Genomic DNA, 18,899 nt, shown 5'->3' on the forward strand with positions numbered 1-18,899 from the left:
CCCCTCCCACTCTCGTTTTTTTTTTTTTTTTTCGCTTCCAACGCCACTCCCTCTGTCAGTCCATTCACCCTCACGTATGCTCCGCATTTGGGTTGGGCTCTATTGCACCCGTTGATTCCTGTGATGCTCCGGTGAAGTGGACCGGGACATCACGCCACAGCCCCCACTCAAGTAGTACCAAGACCTTAAAGACCCGGTCAGAGAACTACAAAATGTAGCCTCAATTGTGGGATTTTTAAACATGTAAATACTCGACAATTGGAAAAAAAAAAGTTTAATGGACAAAAAAAAAGAAATTAAAAAAACGCAAGACTGAGGCAAGCTGAAAGTTTTGACTGATACCAAGTCAAGACCAGTACATTTTAGGGTACCAGAAAAATTCAAAACAAAGATTTGGGAGCAATTCAAGACTAATCTCACAGAGGGTTAAAACTATGTCGAGATCCAAGACATTGAGGGATTGAGACCAAGCAAGGGTGTAGGACTGAGTCAAGACCAAACCCTTGGGGGTTTGAAAGCAAGTAATGACACAGCCTCAGGCAGGTTGAGACTGTTGGGCTCATGAGCTTCAAGACCAAGATGTTGAAGGTGTGAAACCAAGCAAAGACAAACCTCAAGGCAAGATGAGATTGTTGGGGTCAGGAGTTTAAGGGTGAAGGACAGAATCAAGACCAAACCTTTGAGGGTTTGAGACAAAGTTATGACAAAGCCTAAGGCAGGTTAAGAAAGTCAGGATTGTGATCTTGAGGTTTTAAGACCAAACCAGGGCCAAGACTTTGAGGGTTTGAGATCAAGGACAAAACTCAAAACAGCGACTGTTCGGATCTTGAGTTTAAGTGTGTAGCACCAAGTCAAGCCCAAGACTTTAAGGGTTTGAGATTAAGTAGGGACAAATCTCAAGGCAGGTTTAGACTGTCGGGATCATGACCTTGTTTGTGGGCGCAAGACCCAGTAGAAAGACCAGTTTGAGAGCAAATCTCAATATAGTCAAGACTAAGACTATGGCAGGCTGAAACCATATCCAGACCAAGACTGAGGGTTTGAGACCAAATAACTAAAATGTTCAAGTATGCTCAGACTGTTGGGATCAAGAATTTGGGGTTTTCAGGTCCTTGGTCAAGGAGCCAAGCAAAGACAAGGAGGAAAGAAGGTTGAGATTGTCAAAACCAAAGCACAGCCAAATAAAAGGATAAGACTGTCAATAATTTAAGGAATTTTGACCAACTCGAGACCATTAAAAGACGTTGAAGATGCCAGAAAAACTCAAGCTCAAAAACTGGTGCAGTTCGGCCCAGTCAAGGCTAAAAACAAAGCACATTGAGAATTGGTTTGTGTTCCATCACATTTTCTGTCAAGTTTTTAGTCCTCCGAGGGGGGGGCTAAAAAATTCCCTGAAAGGTCACGGTTGAGTTAAGTGGAGAACTCGGGTACAGCTGTGTTCAATTTTATTTCTTGTGAGGTCAGAGATAACGCACCTGAGGCATCTCACACCTGACATCCATCAGGTCACCCACAATGAGCAGGTGTCCCCCTTGCACCGCGGGATGCGAGAGGCCACCCTGGTGGAAGTAACAGCTCCGTGCTCTAACACCTGATCTCATGCACCAGTGCCATAAATGGCAATGCTGCAATTTCCTTTTGTCTACCTGTACATGCAAGTGAAGGTTGCTTTGAGGCGACTGAAACATGAAAAGAAACCAAGCTAGTTCTTTATTCGCTTGGGTCAGGGACTCATTTCCATAACGAACTGAAATTGACCATACGTATCGCCTCGATTCCGATGCCGTACGGAGAATATATTAGGCGGCGGAACAAAGAGGTCCTTGCATGTGCGTGAGGACCACGCGAGAAAGGGGAGGACCGTTCGGCGGATGAGTGTTACATCAGTGATTTAATTTAGCGCCATTGTGTTGTGGACGGGCCATTCATCTTGCTGCATTACGTGGACGGGTCTGAGCGCCGTGTTTGGATGCTTTGATAAGATCCCCTGCTGAGGACACGCATGGTCGCAGCATCTTTGGTAAAAAGCCAAAAAAGGAAAAACCTCACGTTTTATGACCGGTCCTGATTGGTCATTCTTTGGTCAGTTTAGGTGGTGGCCTAGCAAAAACCCTTCCCATGACCTTGGCCTGGCACACACCAAAAATCAGGCAGTTTTAACTGTCACCGCTCTTCCGAAAGGACTGATTATCAGAAAGATAATCCGAGACGATTACGTTTTGGTGCAGGGTATTGATTTGTTCGTTATCCGCTCGTGGGGCATCCAACGAACATATATGCCAAAACAAAACCACGTCCTAAGTCAAGACGAAGACCAAAAGAGGTGAAGAACACGTTGAGACCTCATTTTTTCAAGGCATTGATACCCAGTCACGATGAAGACCAAGGCAGGAAGAGACTGATACCGAGGAAGACCGAGGGGTTTAGATCAAGTCGGGACTGATCTAAACTCAAGTCCATTTTTTGGAGTCCAGACTTAGTCAATGCCAAAAACATTTTCCTTTGACCTGATACTGTACGCCAGGCTGATTTACAATTCCATCGTGGAGCCAGAGAAGTGCTTGGAAAAGGGCCAAATACATTTATAAGGTGATCTGACAAGCCTTTTAGTCTGTCATATATATTAGGGTCCAATTATAAAAATGATTACACAACAGGCCGGCTGTACGGCTACACAATTCAACAGAAAATCTGTTTCCCCGAATCAGGTTTGGAGACTCCGTGGAGAACATTCCGGTTCTGAGAGAACCTATCCGGCTTGTTTTCGATGTAACCCTGCGACAATACACCTGAGTCAACTGATCAGCTCCCCCTCAAGCTTTGCAGAAGCCTGACAATTGGAATCAAGTGCATTGGTGGAGTGTTACATCGAAAACAAGCCGATGTTCTCGGGGGACGCGCTTGGGCACCCTCGTAAATTCAATGATTTAGATCATTTTCAAGCTCCTGCAGAGCTTATCATTAGAATCAGGTTTTTGGGGAGAAAAGCTTGAAAAACACGCAGGATACCGGCCCTCCAGGCTCGGGGTTTGACACGTGTATCGTAGGGTACTGTATATTGTACTGGATCGTTTTGCACTGAACCGCAAAAACAGGGTGCGATTGTCAATGAAAAAGTAGATTGAGAGAAAACAGGCCAAAATAAACAGGCAACGATTGCCCCACTGACTGCATTCTGTGATTCTGTTTGACTCCATTTCCTGTGTCGTGTGAACGCTCCCTAAATACGACTATTCATTTACGATAGGATTGGAGCTGCAGAAGCTCCCGAATCTGGTCATTAATTCATGTGAATCCAGCTGCCGCCTCCTCCTCCACGCGGAACTCACTCCCACTTCACACCTACATAATGCGTGATTGATATGACGCTAGCGGCTGCCAGAATGCTGCCAATTTCACTGTCCACTCACTGTCAGTGGAGTCCATGTCACCGCCGGCCGTTTTCGGCACGTTATGGTCGGATTCTATCATGCAGTCGGCTAATCTTCGGCGGGCATCTGCATGCCTTATCAGTGACGAGCATCCTTTCGCTCGGCGGATTACAATTGCGCGCAATAACTCGGGGAAAATATGCAAATAGGGAACATGGAGTTCCATTATGCGCATGAACAGCGGGCTAATCCAGTACTAATTCCAGGGGCAGAGGTTAGGCGGGATGAACGTGGACATGGCAAAGATGCCGAGCGGAATTAGATGGGGGTGCGTTCGTGTGACGCCCGCTCCGTTTGCTAAGAATGACTTGAACGCCAGTGGTGAAAACAGCCAGGTTTTTAGGTGGCCAATTAAGACAGAATCCAAACATAGAGAGGCTGCGAGCGCATTGCTGAACAGCTTGAAGAAGTTGCGATCAATGTCTGAAAATTTGTATGTTGTCTGGAAACATATTTTTGTTGCGAAATACGACATATTGACGACATGCTGTAGCATACCTGCCTATATCATTTGTCATTGTTTCTGGAAGAAATTGACTCCTTTTTCTTAGTTGTTTTTCTGTTACAATGAAAAAAAACTGTTCTAATACGTTTTTTTTCCTTGTTTTTCAGAAAACATTGAAAAATGACAGTTTAGTCCTCCCTCACTTTTTGCTAGTCATGTTGCAAGCACCTCCTCTGTAAAATGTACATTTCTGCAAAGTAGAGGTTGAATATTTTTGGGTGAAGCCAGGGTTAGGGGTGTAAATACAGGCATACTAACAGAGTGCTGAGTGCTGGAAAATCCATGTCTAATTCATGAAAGTCTAGAAGTACATCGTTAGTGATTTCTCTAGGTGTATTTCAGCAAAAACAGCTGAAAAACGCACATCGGTATAAACCACCACTACCAAAATGAAGGCATTGAAAACTCTTCAACAGGACTAATTACAACCCAATTCAGCAAAAGGTTGCTTCAAGCTCCAATCAATTTGCTCTCAATTTGGAGAGTTCCCATCGCGGCAGTCCAACGCATTAAAATGTGATTAGGCGATACCTGCGGAAATCCTATTATCTCACATACCCCCTGAATCGCCTTCACGTACCCCCATTTAAAAACCACTGGCAAAGATGATTGACAATAAATGTTTGTACTTCATATACTAGCCTTTGCCCCAATGTTACACAGTGGCCTTATTCAGCCACTGAAAACTACCATCAACAGAGGCTAAACGCTCCTGACTGATGCATCCCCGGCGCCACCGTGTCAAAGCTCCACATCATAGTCGCAGACACGTATGACCCCCTTAGCAACGGAGCGCTGTCTGGGGAAAGTGGCGAAGAAACACCGGGAGGTCACGGCGGGTGAGGTTACGCCGAGTCGAAGTGCGGCGCGGCGGGAACAGAAGGCCCGGGGTTTTTCTGTCGTCACTCACAGCTGTAGTTAAATCAAGCGAGTTGCGGCGCACCTGAGTGCGACACCTACTGTACAGGCCCGCGAGGATGTGGCAAGCCACCAAGTGCTTGATTTCAAGCACTAACAAGCCAGAGAGGACCTGCTGCCACGCGCCGACCGTAAACAAGACGCTTGCGGACAAACGGAGCGAGGAGATGACGATCCGTAGCGACAAGAGCGTGCCGCCGTTAAAAAAAACAAAAAAAAAACGTAAAAGACAGACACAAAACCTTCAATGGCGCCTGGGGGATTGTAAATTAATGAGGCATTGCCGGGGAGTCGGCGCTCGGCACGCCGTTGTCACAATTGCAACATGCAAGTAAATGAGTGATGAAGAAGCCCTGTGACATATCTGTTAACATCCCACGAAAACAGGGAGCATCCTACTGCCGATATCCCGGCGAGCGTTCATGAATATTGATGGCAGGGGGTGAAAGGGATGAGGACTTGTTGCTGGAGGAATAAAATAAAAAAAAAAAAACAAAGATAAAGCTGTCATCAGATTATTAATGCGACAATCATCATTCGGGAATCGACGTGTTCTACGGTGCAATGAAACGGAATCGACAGTGAGACCAACGGAGCATATAAAAAGTCTACACACCCCTATTGAAATGCTACGTTCTTGTGCTCTATTAAAAATAAAACAGTCCAAGATAACTTCAGGGCTGCTATTAACTATCATTTTGATGAATGAATCGATTTTTTTAACGGTTTAATTTCCATCCATGTATTCCTATTTATTCATGTAAAAACATAGTCAACTTTCTACAGTGTGGCTTGGACTTCACGTAGCTGCGTTTCAAGTGGCGCTTGCCTATGGATGGGATTGCCCATTCACATAAGGCACATTACCTCTAAGGGTATAAAATATCCAGATGGACCATTCTGTAAAAAAAAAAAAAACTTTCACAACTTGTGTAAAATCCTTGGGTCTAAAATCTCTAAGGCTGTCAGATCTAATGCTCACAAACGATAACAATAATCATGAATCTGTAGACAGATGATGTTGTAGCATAAATCAATACACAAGATCCCTTGGGCAGCCTGGCAAAATTCAAAGATGAACGACTGCAGAAGACGTAAAAAGGTCAAACATTCACTCGGAAATGTGGCATGTATACAATAATTGACTAGACAGGAGCAAGTGAAAAAGGTGGTACCTCTGCATACGAAATTCATACATAGAGGCGTGCCTAATCCATTACCTCCCCCCCCCCCCCCCCCCCAAAAAAAAACGCTTTGAAACCCTTTAAATTATAATAATGCAGTTCATTTGATTGCCTTGAGATGGCGCTGTTATGGTGGAGCATGTACATAGAGAACTTAAGGTGTTTTAATTGCAGTTTTTGTTGTTTTGTTGTGTTTTTCATTTTCAGGCATCATTTACACATCCACAGGAGCAATAATATGTATTTTTGTATAGTTTTGAGCATGTTTAGTTTAAGGTCATGCAAAGTACTTCCTCTGTGTTCTGCAAAATGCAAAAGATGTGCTATCGTCGCTAACATCAGACACGCTAGCGTTTTTATGTGAATGTACAATGTTAGCCATAGCTAATCGCTAATCACTTCTATGTCTAAGTTCTATAGTGTGTACCGTTAGTAGAAAGTATGGGTGAAGCATGTAAAAATGAAAACTCCCAGTAAACATCATTTATGGACAAATACATATTCAAATCATCGGGGGTTGTGATGTATTACAGTCTTGTTCGAGTGAACAATGGTGTATCGTTTCTTATTATTGCAGATCAACAATTTCGCCTTCCGTATCCTGAATTTTGTTTAACTAGAGGCAATAATTTTCCAAAGAGGCATTTCGTAACCGCACATTCGTAAATTGAGGTAACGCACGACTCTTACGTACGGATACACAAAAGCCGGGAAGCAAGAAAAGCAGCGAGGGAAATAACAGCACAAAGTCCAGAAGGGAGCATCTGTTGCGAAAGGTAAAAAAAAAAACTCCAAAGTGACTATGCGGATGCGTTTCGTCAAATAGCTTCGGGCAAAACTGCCACGCATCTGCTCGACTGCGCTCGGGGCGTCGCAGCTGGCGCCCGTACCGATAAGGCGATAATCTGACCCGCTCGTATCGCGGAGCAGATGGACGGCGCTGTTCGAGGAAAGGGCGGTGCCAGCGTCGCCACGGCTACGACAGAAGCCCAGGACGGAATGATTCTTAAAGACGTGCGGGGCCGTTTCCCGGGATATTCACCAGGATTTATGGGAAATCCTCCAAATGGCGCCGATGCTCTTATAAGCCGACAAAGAAATCGGCTGTCCCGCTATCCGGGATTGCAATAATCGATGGTGAGCACAGTACAGGTTATCGATGATATCCCTCACGGGCTTCGTTGAGGTTTCAGCTCGGAATCTGTTCGCGGTTTATCAAATGAGCGCTTCACCGTGACCGTGTCCGACATGAGCTTAGCGGAATCCTTTCTCTACTTTTGTCTTTATCGTTCAAGGTCATTGTCACTGAAAGCAATTCTTGTGGAGAACGCACCATGTGATAAATACTGTAATTAAGACGCACTTAGTATGGGTGCGTTCTATAAACTGTAAACTGGGTTTTTTAGATTCAACACCATTCAAGGAAGATTGAACCGTCAGCCAAAAAAGCTAAGTTTTGATGCACAGATGTGCATTTTTCTTACTTACATTAATTAGCGTAACGGGACAAGCTAGACGGTGGACGTCAAATCCTGTTGCAGCTAACAGCAGCTCGTATTAGCTGAAGTTGCTCCGGGATCATTTTATATAAAAGAAGCGTGTAAACTGAACTAATGTGCGAATCTATAGTTTTGTTTTTGTTATTTTTGTTTGTTTTTCCACCAAAAATGCTGTGCTATGCTGGTTAGGGAATACTTTCCTGGAAAAAAAAAATCACAGGTGGTACATCACTGAAAAATGTGAGAGCCTCTCATTACGTTATTGACCACAAAATACAAAGAAAAATTCTCCGCTCTCAATATAAAACAAAATATTCCATTTTTGAATAAAGTATCGCGAAACATTTCCAAATATCGATTCACCGATTATTCCACGAAATAACGGGTTACCGGAATCACCGTTGTTTGCAGCCCTACATCTCAACGAAACTCCCCGAAATCCATCACACAAATCCAAAAATCACGAAGCTTCAATTCCTCTTTCTCCACCTCCACAAAGGCGCGCAGAAAAAAAACCACAATGAGCAGCTATTGCGGCCCCCGAGGCCCGGGATGGTAAATTAAGCGGCGCAATAATCCTCCCAGAGTTGCTAGTGCGCAAACCAATCCGGCGGGAGGAAGCGGCGAGCTGACATTCCCTGGGCTCTGGTGTGTAAACGGCAATCGCCGAATTAATTTAGTCGTCTCCAACACAAAAGCAATTAAGTCGTGATTTGAACAAACGCGATGTCGGGATGCTTCATCACGTTCCCTCTTTATCTCCGCGCGACCTCATCTGAAGAAACTACAACTGCGAGGGAAAAACTGCAAAGAGGATCAGCTGCAGAGAAGTCGCTGTTATCACGGCGAGACCGTTTTTTTTTTTTTTTTGCCGCCACCGTGACATCACACGCCCGGCCGTTTTGGACGGCTGCCATCTGGGTTGATTTGAATGAGACAGACAGGCCTCCGTGCGCAGAGGACACTTGTCATTTAAGACAAAATCACATAAGCCTACCCCCTTACATCTTGAAAGAACATGAAGGACAGCTGTCAACGTTTGACACCGTCTCCTGCCGGGAGCCGCGCTGCAGTTTACGCACATCCCCGAAGACGTAGGAATACGGCGCGCGAATATCGATGCCGTTTGACCTTCAGAGTAGGCTTATCTTCACGAATGATAGGTAGTCAAGGGGGCGGACCTCGGGAGACGTACGTCAAGAGGAGTACAGGAAAACTAATCTGTGCCCCCCCCCCAAAAAAAAAATTACTCCCCTACTCCCAATCTGGGGTTTTCTACAGATCATTTTTACGAAATGGCCCCGAAATCTCTAACAACTGTTCGATTCTATATCAGATTTGGACCCGGTAAGCACTGCTTGCAAACTTCCCGCAAAGGGTTCTACAAACAGGTACGTTGGCCATTGGGAAATCCTGGAAAATCCCAAACGGCCTATCCATTCCAGGTTGAATTTTGGACACTTTAATTCCCTTCTTACAAATCTCTCACAACTGCTTTTTGTTAGCCATTGAAAATTCTTGAAAACCTCCATTGGTCCGTTCATTCCAGACCAAATTTTGGACTAAAAAAAAAAAATGCTTCCCATTTGTCTGGAAGATCCTGATGGCCGTTCCATTTCAGAATTTCGGAACCATCGCACCAGCGCGTATAAACCTCACATTAACGCGTTACAGGCGCATTGACCATTGGGAATATCAGTAAAATCTAATTGGATTTCCATTCTAAGACATATTTTAGACCCAATTTTAGCCTCAAAATTGGTGCAGAAACAGGCATGTTGGCCATTGGGATATTCAGGAAACTCCCCAAAGAACGCTGCATTCCAGGTTCTAAGTTTGCACATGTCCGCTTAAAACCCTCCATTGGAAAATTGCGGAAAATCCCAAATGGTCATTCCATTTCAGACTAAATCTTGGACCCAATTTTGGCCTTGTTTGGGAAAGTGATTGCAAAAACGGGCATGAAAAACCCCGAATGACTGTCGCGCTCCAGGACAAATTTTGGACCTGGTACTACTTACAAATCCCGAATGGCCATTGCAATCTAGGCTGATTTCAGGACCGAGTAAGCACATTTTGTTACGAATCCCGTCTCCGTTTGAGAGCGCCGCTGGAGGTCGGCCAAGCGACAAGGCAGGGACAGTCAAGTCAATGAGAGGCGATTAAGGGAGACCGATAGCCAATAGCTTTGGAGAATCAAGTTAGTACGTCTGCCATGGCGTTCAGCCTCCAGCGCGGGCAGACGCTCGTAAAGTGTGCGCCGCGGAGGGTGTGACAAGAGGGTAATGTGGGCTTGGGATTACAAGAGCAAAACGCTGGCTTGTCAGTCTGTCAGCCTCAGCTTCTCCTCCCTGGTGATTGTGTTCCATCGCCGTAAAGGTTAGGTCTTCGGCTGGTCTTAAGCACAGATAGCGACGGGGTTTTCCTCTTTCAAAGGTCTTGCTTTTCCGTCTTCTAACAGCAGAGGCGGCCTCTGAGGGCTGACCTCTCGGTATATTCGCTCGCAGCGGGGTGGCGTGTACAAAGAGGGGCCAACGCTGCGGCATATTGAGCGGGAGGGGGGGGTAAAAGCACCTTGTATCAACCCCATTTCACCCCGAGTGTGTCAGGGTGTGTGATCATTGATCTCTTGCAGGCTTGAAGGCCACTGCTTACTCCCAAAAGGGATAAAAGTCCAATGGAGCAAGATTTTCACCCTAGTTTGGTGTGTTTAGCAGAATTGGCCAAGTAAACAGCAACGTTTTATTTATTAGATAAAAGGTTTGACTGTAGAAAATGTCCAAATGGCGAACATGTTTTAGTAAGCATACAGCCAGATAATCAAGGGGTGGAACTGTTGCTATGAGTTGTGGTTTTCTGAGGGGACCGATTTGAGAGGAGGAACGGGTGTTACTGTGTTTTTCTTTGTTCGTTTTGATGTCAGTAAGATGCTTTGTTTTTGGCCTCTTCATTCACTCCGCTGGGATAGGCTCCAGCGCTGTTTTGTGACCTGACAAGTTGCGAACTATGTCATGAAGCGCGCCTTCAGTCAACGAGACGTTTGACTTCCTGGTGAGGAATGCCAATACAATTTTTTTTTAAATCCTCTTATATAATGAGAAACTATATCTTATTTGATTTGATCATTTATGTGCACATACCATAAATTTCAGACCTTGAGCTGCAACTTTTTTCTCATGATTTGAGCCCTGCAGTCCATTGTAGCTTATGTGTAGTTTCATTACTAGCCACCAGGGGGCAATCCACCAAAAAAGCAATTGTGTTTATCTGCTGATGGCATCAATTTATGGAAAAACTACGATTTGTGAATCAGTGGCTGTTAAAAAAAAGTATTAGAAATACAGTTTATATAAATTGTATAAAAATGGCATATACCATCTTTCTACATAATTATCTGATCTTACAAACTGGTGTGGCTTATTTGTGACAAAATTAGTTTTTTGCTGAATTATCGGCTTGCACACCAGTTTATTGCCCAACATGTATGGCATTGAACTGTGGAAAATATAAAATATCAGGTGACCTTTAAGTTTGGCTTTACTTTCACAAATAAGAGGATTATTTAAACACATTTTATGTGCAGTTTTACCCTCACTTTAGATGTCGGAAAGGTTTTGCGCCCTCCCGCGGCCTCTCTAACTCATTCACTGCCATTGACGGCCAAAGACATCAAAGATCTAGTTTAACCGGGCCACAAGTGAATGGCTTAAAGGTTTCCAATCTCATGACGGAAGCAAACAAGCATGGAAAAAGCATAAGTCCATATAAAAGTGAACCATCTGAGACATTAGGGTATGATTAACGAGCGTCTGAAGGCAATGGGGAGCCTTCGTGGAAAGCCGGCAAAGGTAGATCGTCCTTTGCCGTCGCGCATGTGGAAATAAATCGATTAAGCCGGTCTTGAATTATTATCTCCCAAATGAAAAGTGAATTAAAGAGCCACCGCCGTCCCCGCATCATTCAGGGAATGTGTATCCAGTTCCCCTTAATTGCATCACGCTACTACGTGGCTCCATTGAAGAATCCAATATTTTCTTATTACTTGGCATGTACAGTACCTTCAAGGTTGCACGATCCTTTTGTCCCTCATCTTTGCGTCCAGCAAACAGCCGCCAATTATGAAGCAGCCTCTCCATTAATACAGCCAATTACGGCGCAAGGATAATCTGTCCAACGACAGCCGCTGCTCCGCGTGTACCCTGTGGGGAGGAAACACACAATTTTAGATGAAAAAGAAAAAAAAAACATAGTGGGGAACGAAGCAGCAGTGCAGAGGCAATGCAATGCTCAGTGGCAGGATGGGGAAGAAAACGGCGGCGGAATCAATGAGGCCTGACAGAGTGGAGCGGAATACACATCAAGCGGGAAGGGGCCTGATGAACACATTCCGCCATTTTTGTCCATAACAGAAGCAGAATAACATCTTTGTGCCTTTGTACTGGAATAAGAACGCCACTCAGATAATGTGTCGATGTTTTCTTTGAATAAGTGCAATTACTGGAGATGACTTCAATGCACCACAATTACATCATAGCCAGAATAGAAACATCTGTTCATTCCGAGCGTCACTCTGACAAGTTATTAATATTTATAACCGCTAGATGGCACCATTACCTCATTTTCAACCTTAGAAAAGCAGCAAGACTGAATACAACTAATCAACACTTAATATGCATATCAAAACTTTAAAATATCCACGTAAGTTACCTTCTTTCTTTAGTCTAGAAAAATGGCGACTTTCTTTGGCACAAATATATATATATATATATATATACATATGAATCAACCAGTCAATCGATTAGAAGCTGGCGGGTAGTTGTGTGTACCCAGCATGCCTTTGGGCCATCATGTCAATACAGTGACCTTCAAGAAAGCAAATGGTTTACGGAATGTTATTATGTGAACATAGTGCTGAATGTGTCCCTGTGGTCTTAAATACAATAGATACAATTTACTTTTCTATGTGAGATTTGGTTGGACAAAAAATGTCAACACAATGAATGATTGGAAGAGGTTGATAATGATGAGTGATTACTTTTACCAGACTTATTTGAAGGCACCGAGAAGCTAAGTGGTTAGCTTTAAGCTAATGAAGCACTTATATTTTTTTTACTCCTCTAGATGGCAACCAAGAGCACTATCTAGAGAAAAAAAAACACAAGTACTTCATTCAGCTTCATTTTTCCATCACTACTATAAACCTAGATATCTGTGAATTAGTCTAGCTATTTAGCTAGCTGGATGCCTGGCTAGATCATTATTTAGCTAGCTATTACCTGGAACACAAGCTTGATAGTTAGCGGAACAGAAAGAAATCTGGATAGAAATTTCATGTTCACATCATAAAAGATTTTTTCCACTTCACGAGCTGCTAGCATCAAAAATTAGCAACTACTTGTGTAACCAATATTTTTGTTCAATTTCTAATTTAAATAGTTGCGATACAGGTGAGCCCCCAAAGTACATAACACTGTTAGATTTTTTTTTCTTTGTCTTATATTCATGCAAAAAATAAGTGACACAATTGCACATTAGTTTCGAACTGTCACCTCACAGCGTTTAATGCCGTAATCAAGTTACAGTGTTCCCTCGTAACATTGCGGTTCACTTACAGCGGCTTCACTCTCACAGATTTTATTTATGTTCTTGCAAATTTTCTTTTTAAGTCAAACCAGTCAAAAAATAGCAATATTATTTATATACCATAATTTTCGGACCATAAGCCGCAACTTTTTTTTATCATTATATGAGCACTGTGGCTTATGGTCCCGTGTGGCCTATCTGGAGGCTTTTTTGTAAATTATTTATTTATTTGTTTTTTTGGGTGAGCCACGACGAGACAATTCAGTGGTAAAGCAAATGTGTTGTATTGATTTTGAGTTTGAACTCCTATTTAAGATGCGCCTAAAAGTCCGAAAATTAGGGGTATATATTAAGAAAAAAAAAAATCTAACTCTCCTACACAATTTTCATTTATGAACATATCTAATGCCAGTTTACATCATTATTTTTTGTGATCCGTTTTTTTTTTTTGTTCTTTTATTGCTCAAATTTCCACTAACACTAAAAGGCGCGACATTTGACAACTTTTTGTTCTGGTCCGTCATTTATCATTCACTGGTCTACTACGGTCTGCACTCATACCATTTTTTTTTTCTGTTTTACTACTTACACTTAAAAGTTAACACCATGTCTGTGGGTCTAGAGCTACATTACAATTGAAACACAACACAGTAATAAAAGTGTAACACGAAAACAATCAGCTAAGGAGTTCAACCCGAGGCTGTAAAACACTACCATGTTTAATGCAGGGGATGAAAATGCAATTAGCAATCATGTCCACTGGATGGCATTATCAGTGTTTACGTGATGCTCAAATGGTGGATGTCGATTCTTATTTTAACTGCCTGAACTACTGTTATAGAAGACTGTTTCATCCACATTTGTCTACATTTCATCTGTCAGATACACTACAGGTAAAACAAAGTAATGCTGAGGTTGAATTGACTCACAAACTAAAAAAACTACTATCTTGCATTTCCAGGCCAAAAGCCACAGGAAGAAGCAATTTGTTCTGCATTCCCATTATGCTCTTATCAGCAATAAACGAGGGAGCACGGGATTCACGAAGATGCAAATCTTAGTCGACTTAATGAGGTCCATAAGTTGTATTACTTTGGCACATAGTAGCTGCCGCTCTTGAATATGGCTTCAGTCACTTAAGCTCTTTCCCTATGATGCTACGATGCCGTCCACACCCAAGAGACGGATTAGCATATTAGCAAGCTAGCGCGGCCAAACATACAGTAAAGCCCTGAGCTGCGTCGTCTGGGTTCAGAGACCCGCTCGCGGTGAGATTTTGTTTGGCAATCGCCCGCTAGGCTTCGCCCTCCCTCCTTTTTACGCGACTGTTAACCGATTTACGATCGTCTTTGGAATCGTCATTCTGCTGCGTGCACATCTCGAGGAATTTCTGCTGCCCTTCCGCCAGCTCCGCCTGGAAAGGATGCCGACACACAGCGTGAGGAGTTTGGAGTCGGAATGACCGAAAAGGATGCGCCGCTAGTCGCCATCGGACGCCGGCGAGGAGACCTGCTGGTCTTCGTATTGCGACAGAATGCCTTGCATTCGTTCCCTCCTGGTGGCGGCTTTGCGCTCGCGTTCCTCTACAAGCAGGTCGCGTTCCGACTGGTAGGCCTGGATCCTTTCCAAGCGCTCCTTCCGCTGGATGTCCTCCATCTCGGGGTCCAACATGATCGGGCTGGCGTTTGTCCTTCTGCGTGGATTACACACGGAAAATGTTAATACTGTATGTCGCCGAGTTAGAAGAGGAATTATCAATGTTTGTTTTGTTTTTTTGAATACCTTATTTTTCCGACTGTAAGCCATACCTGTGTATAAACCACAGCCGTAAAAATTGAACAAAAAACTTGAATGGATGGATGGATGGATGGATATTTTCAAAATAACACCGACAGAAAACTGCAGTTAACACACACATATACACACACGCAGTATATAAAAATATATACATATATACATAAACACACATCAAATTTACATGTCACAAGTTTATACGAGATCTATTCAAATTATACATCATGTTGATATTTTAATTCACATCTTTTGAAAAAAGTTGCGACTTGTAGTTCGAAAAATATGGAAATCAGAACAAGTCACTGACGTTATGCTTGTTTGCATGCAATGCACTTCTTATTTTCGACACAGGGTGGTGCTGCTCCACATAAAAGAAAATGGAGGGAGTCCACAATGATTTCAAAACATGTAACCAAAAGCAAATGACATCAGGGAACATCCGATTATCGGCCGGGTATATTTATTTATTTATTTATTATTAATTAACCTGATGGCATGGTCACGTCCGAGGTCACGTTCACTTCTTGACATCAGGGAACTGTTCACTGTTTACATTTTCAGTTAATTTTAAAAGCGATTTTGCTGACCATTCAAGCTACCATAGTTTTCATGGAATTTGTACTGCACTAGTCAAAAGTTCGGAAATCAATTTATTTTTTCAATATTTTCATATGTCCTGAAATGTATATTAACACTTAAGTCGTTTAAATTGTGAAGAAATATTTGCAAAAAAAGAATAAGCCTCAAATAAAATATTTATATCTTAGAAACCTTTGTACAGATAACAGCATTTTACTCGGCATTATGATGTGGATGAGGATTTATGACCTGGCATGCCACTTTTAGGCATTAATATCTTGATTTTTTATGAGAGGGATGTTGTAGTCTGAGGGCGCAACTAAAATACGGTAAGTACACACAGAAAGCAAATGCGTGTCTGTTAAAGGTGCTAATTTATGGAATAACTATGGAATAGATATGAAAAAAAAATCTAAATCATTTCCAGTACGCAAAGAAAGGAGTAAAAAGAGTTATTTAAATCCAGGAATTAAGCATGAAACTCCATATTCTGTATAAAATTGTAAATTAAGAGGCGTGTGTATTTCTGGTTTGTTTTAAATCTGTTATGACATTATTTTTCTATATTATTGACCTAGTATGATTTTTTTCACTTCAATACTAAAGCTTACAATATTCTCCACTTGCCTGATAGGCCAGAGATGTGCAGAGGGGAAATTGTGGGACTCACAATCCGGCCTTTATCTCACGCGCTCGGCCATAAATCCAAAATGACGCGGGTGTGAGAATTCCTGCTTTAAGGCTTCATTGTAATGCCGCTGTCAAATGGCACCAAAAAAAAAAAAAAAAAAGTGTGTTGTCTGCGCCTGCCTGTGTGTGATAAGACGAGGAGAACAAGAGGAAGCCGGAGCCAGAAATGGAGGCAGTTTGCAAAAGTTTTGAGTTGGAGGGAGAAGAAAAGTACAAGTGGCCATCTGAGGTGCAAACATAGATGAAGGGAAGGAAAAAAAAAAAAAAAAGTGTTTGGCTTTTTCTGGAGTTAATGACGAGGGGAAGCAAGTAGCTGTGCTACTGAAGTAAGAGTTAATGAGCAGCGGCCAGCATAGCCTCTTTCTGTGTGTGTGTGTGTGTGTGTGGTTATGCCTTGAGAGTAAATTGCAGTCCACATTGTCGGCAGCCATTAACAGCTGTACACACACACACACACACGCATATGCTCGGCGAGGGGGAGTGACAGAAGAGCTCAACGGGGGTTCTGAAATAGCTTTTTGATTAAGAGACCCAAATTCCGGCTCATTTGTCACGGCCGGGGGATGGCCTGGGCGAGGGAAGGCGAGCTGGGCCGAAGGCGGCGCTGATGACATGAGACCAAAAAAAAAAAAAAAATGCCCTCTGGGATGGAGATACTTTCTTTGGACTGTCGCTGACTTGACACTTTGGATATTTGACAGCATAGTCGAGAAACAACTTGGGCAATGCATGCATGCATATAATGGGAGAATGTTCAATGGCTCTCATACAAATGTTTTTTTTTTTTTTGCCCCTTCGCTTTGCATGATGAGCGCACACTCACTGCAGACAACGAGGCACTCGAAGATTTGTTTGAATAGCACGTGCTACAAAAGTACCGTATTTTCGCACTATAAGGCGCACCGGATTACAAGGCGCACCTTCAATTAATGACATTTTTAAACCTTTCCATATATAAGGCGCACAGCATTATAAGGCGCACCCTCAATTAATGACATATTTTCAAACTTTTTCAATCAAAATATAGTAATACTCAAAGTAATAACAAAACTAACTCAAATAGCATAACTCAATGTGAATATGAGCAACCTTTTTCAATTGTAAACACATAAAAGAAACAGGTAAAGCTTACTTTATCACTTCATCCCCATCTACCAATCCCAATCTCAATATTGATCCATATATAAGGCGCACCTGATTATAGGGCGCGCCATCAGCTTTTTAAAAATAATTAAGGCTTATAGTGCGAAAAATACGGTAGCTTATTCATATTGAATTGACAAAATTTGAATAGAATTGCAAACAACAGCTATAAGGACATCTAAAAATAAAGGAGCTAGTAAATGTATAGTGAAATTCAAAAATGCTTCATAGATGTTGAGCGATATCACAATTTTAAATCTGGATTTAAAATCATTTACATTTGAGTATGATTTTACTTGGCATCTCGAGTACTGTTATGCCTGCAGCATAACAGTTAAATGCTGCTCCACCATGTTTGTTTTGAAAATGGCTAGAGATGGAGTGGTTATCAGAGCTTATTTGGAATTTTGACATATATCAGCATTGACCTTTGTATAAAAAAAAACAAAACAAACAATCTGACGATTGATTGATGTTCTAGGTCTGAAACTGGCGGCTAAATCCGCAGGAAGATTATTTGTGTGTTATTAGCATAGCTCGTGCCAAATCCATGTCACAATTTCGCCGGCTAACCAAACAAAAGTTGTTACAGAGCGTAGGGGGAGAATTATTTGAGAAAAATTAAGTGAAGCGACGCTCTTGACACGAGGCCATACCAATCACTTTGCGGTGCCACGCTAGCAGCTAAAGCTAACTTCCTGCTATCAAAAGGAAACATGTTTAGCGCAGAGAGAGCCACCTGATGAACGGTGTGTAGTCCAAGGGAGGAACAACGATGGTTAGGAGCTCCTCAATCGGTATACTGGGAAGTTCGGGAGGAACGGGGCTGGAGCTGTCTTCTTCTGGAGAACAAACATCACGTGAGGCCAAAGTATGCGGGCGCCGTGTTTTGGTCGAAAATACCTGACTCGATGGGGTCTGGCTCTGGTGGTGGAGTTGGAGCGTCGCCATCTTCGCTAAGGTAAAACTGACGGAGCCAGTTGAGACGCAACTGCCACGCCTTTATAAGACGGAATGAAAGTCATAACAGGTCGGAACAAGAGCGAAGCGGACAAAAGTATTGGGACACAGAACCACAGCATACCCTACTGCCCACTCCGTATTGAATAGTAACAAAAACCGAGAGGTGCTACAGGGGTGAATTAAGGCGGCGTGGCCCGAACAAGAGCGAAGCGGGCAAAAGTATTGGGACACAAAGCCATCGCATCCCCTGACTACTCCATAATGAATCCATGACAAAAACTGAGATGCGCTACAGGGGTGAATTAAGGTGGCGTGTCCCAATACTTTTGCCTCCCTCCGAGACACGCAGCCACTCCGTTACCTTGGCAGCGCGGCCCGGTTCCGCCGCCTCCCAGGCTCTTTTAATAGCCTTGATTTGCTCTATCCGCTCGACATCCTTCTTCACCACGATGTTCTCGGCTTGGCTCTCGTCGACAACCACATGCAGCGTGTAGTTGGCCTTTGTCAGGTCAAGGACCTGCGCAAAGAAACAAAATAAGAACAAAAATAAATAACAGGCCGGCCAAAACACATGAAGGTCACCGCACTGCTAACGCATGAGGAGTCTGTC

At 43.0% G+C, this 18,899-nt stretch overlaps 1 protein-coding gene across 4 annotated transcripts in view; it reads right to left on the reverse strand.

Moving 5' to 3' along the window:
• Nucleotides 1-12,983: 12,983 nt before the first annotated feature.
• The window catches only part of adgb (androglobin), a 44,359-nt gene continuing 38,443 nt past the window's right edge, over nucleotides 12,984-18,899 (reverse strand). For 2 of the 4 annotated variants that reach the window (XM_088404139.1, XM_088404141.1), the window contains exons 31-35: nucleotides 18,651-18,806; nucleotides 18,230-18,326; nucleotides 18,066-18,168; nucleotides 14,630-14,813; nucleotides 12,984-14,534 (exon numbers count right to left, since the gene is read on the reverse strand). In XM_088404139.1, the coding sequence (XP_088260265.1) occupies nucleotides 14,415-14,534; nucleotides 14,630-14,813; nucleotides 18,066-18,168; nucleotides 18,230-18,326; nucleotides 18,651-18,806 (660 nt within the window). In that variant the 3' untranslated portion in view covers nucleotides 12,984-14,414. The remainder of the gene's footprint in view (nucleotides 14,535-14,629; nucleotides 14,814-18,065; nucleotides 18,169-18,229; nucleotides 18,327-18,650; nucleotides 18,807-18,899) is intronic. The other 2 variants (XM_088404143.1, XM_088404142.1) reach the window with 2 other exon arrangements.

The sequence above is a fragment of the Hippichthys cyanospilos genome, chromosome 20, assembly GCF_059441005.1.
Source record: "Hippichthys cyanospilos isolate Australia breed blue-spotted pipefish chromosome 20, RoL_Hcya_1.0, whole genome shotgun sequence".
NCBI classification, from domain to species: Eukaryota; Metazoa; Chordata; class Actinopteri; order Syngnathiformes; family Syngnathidae; genus Hippichthys; species Hippichthys cyanospilos.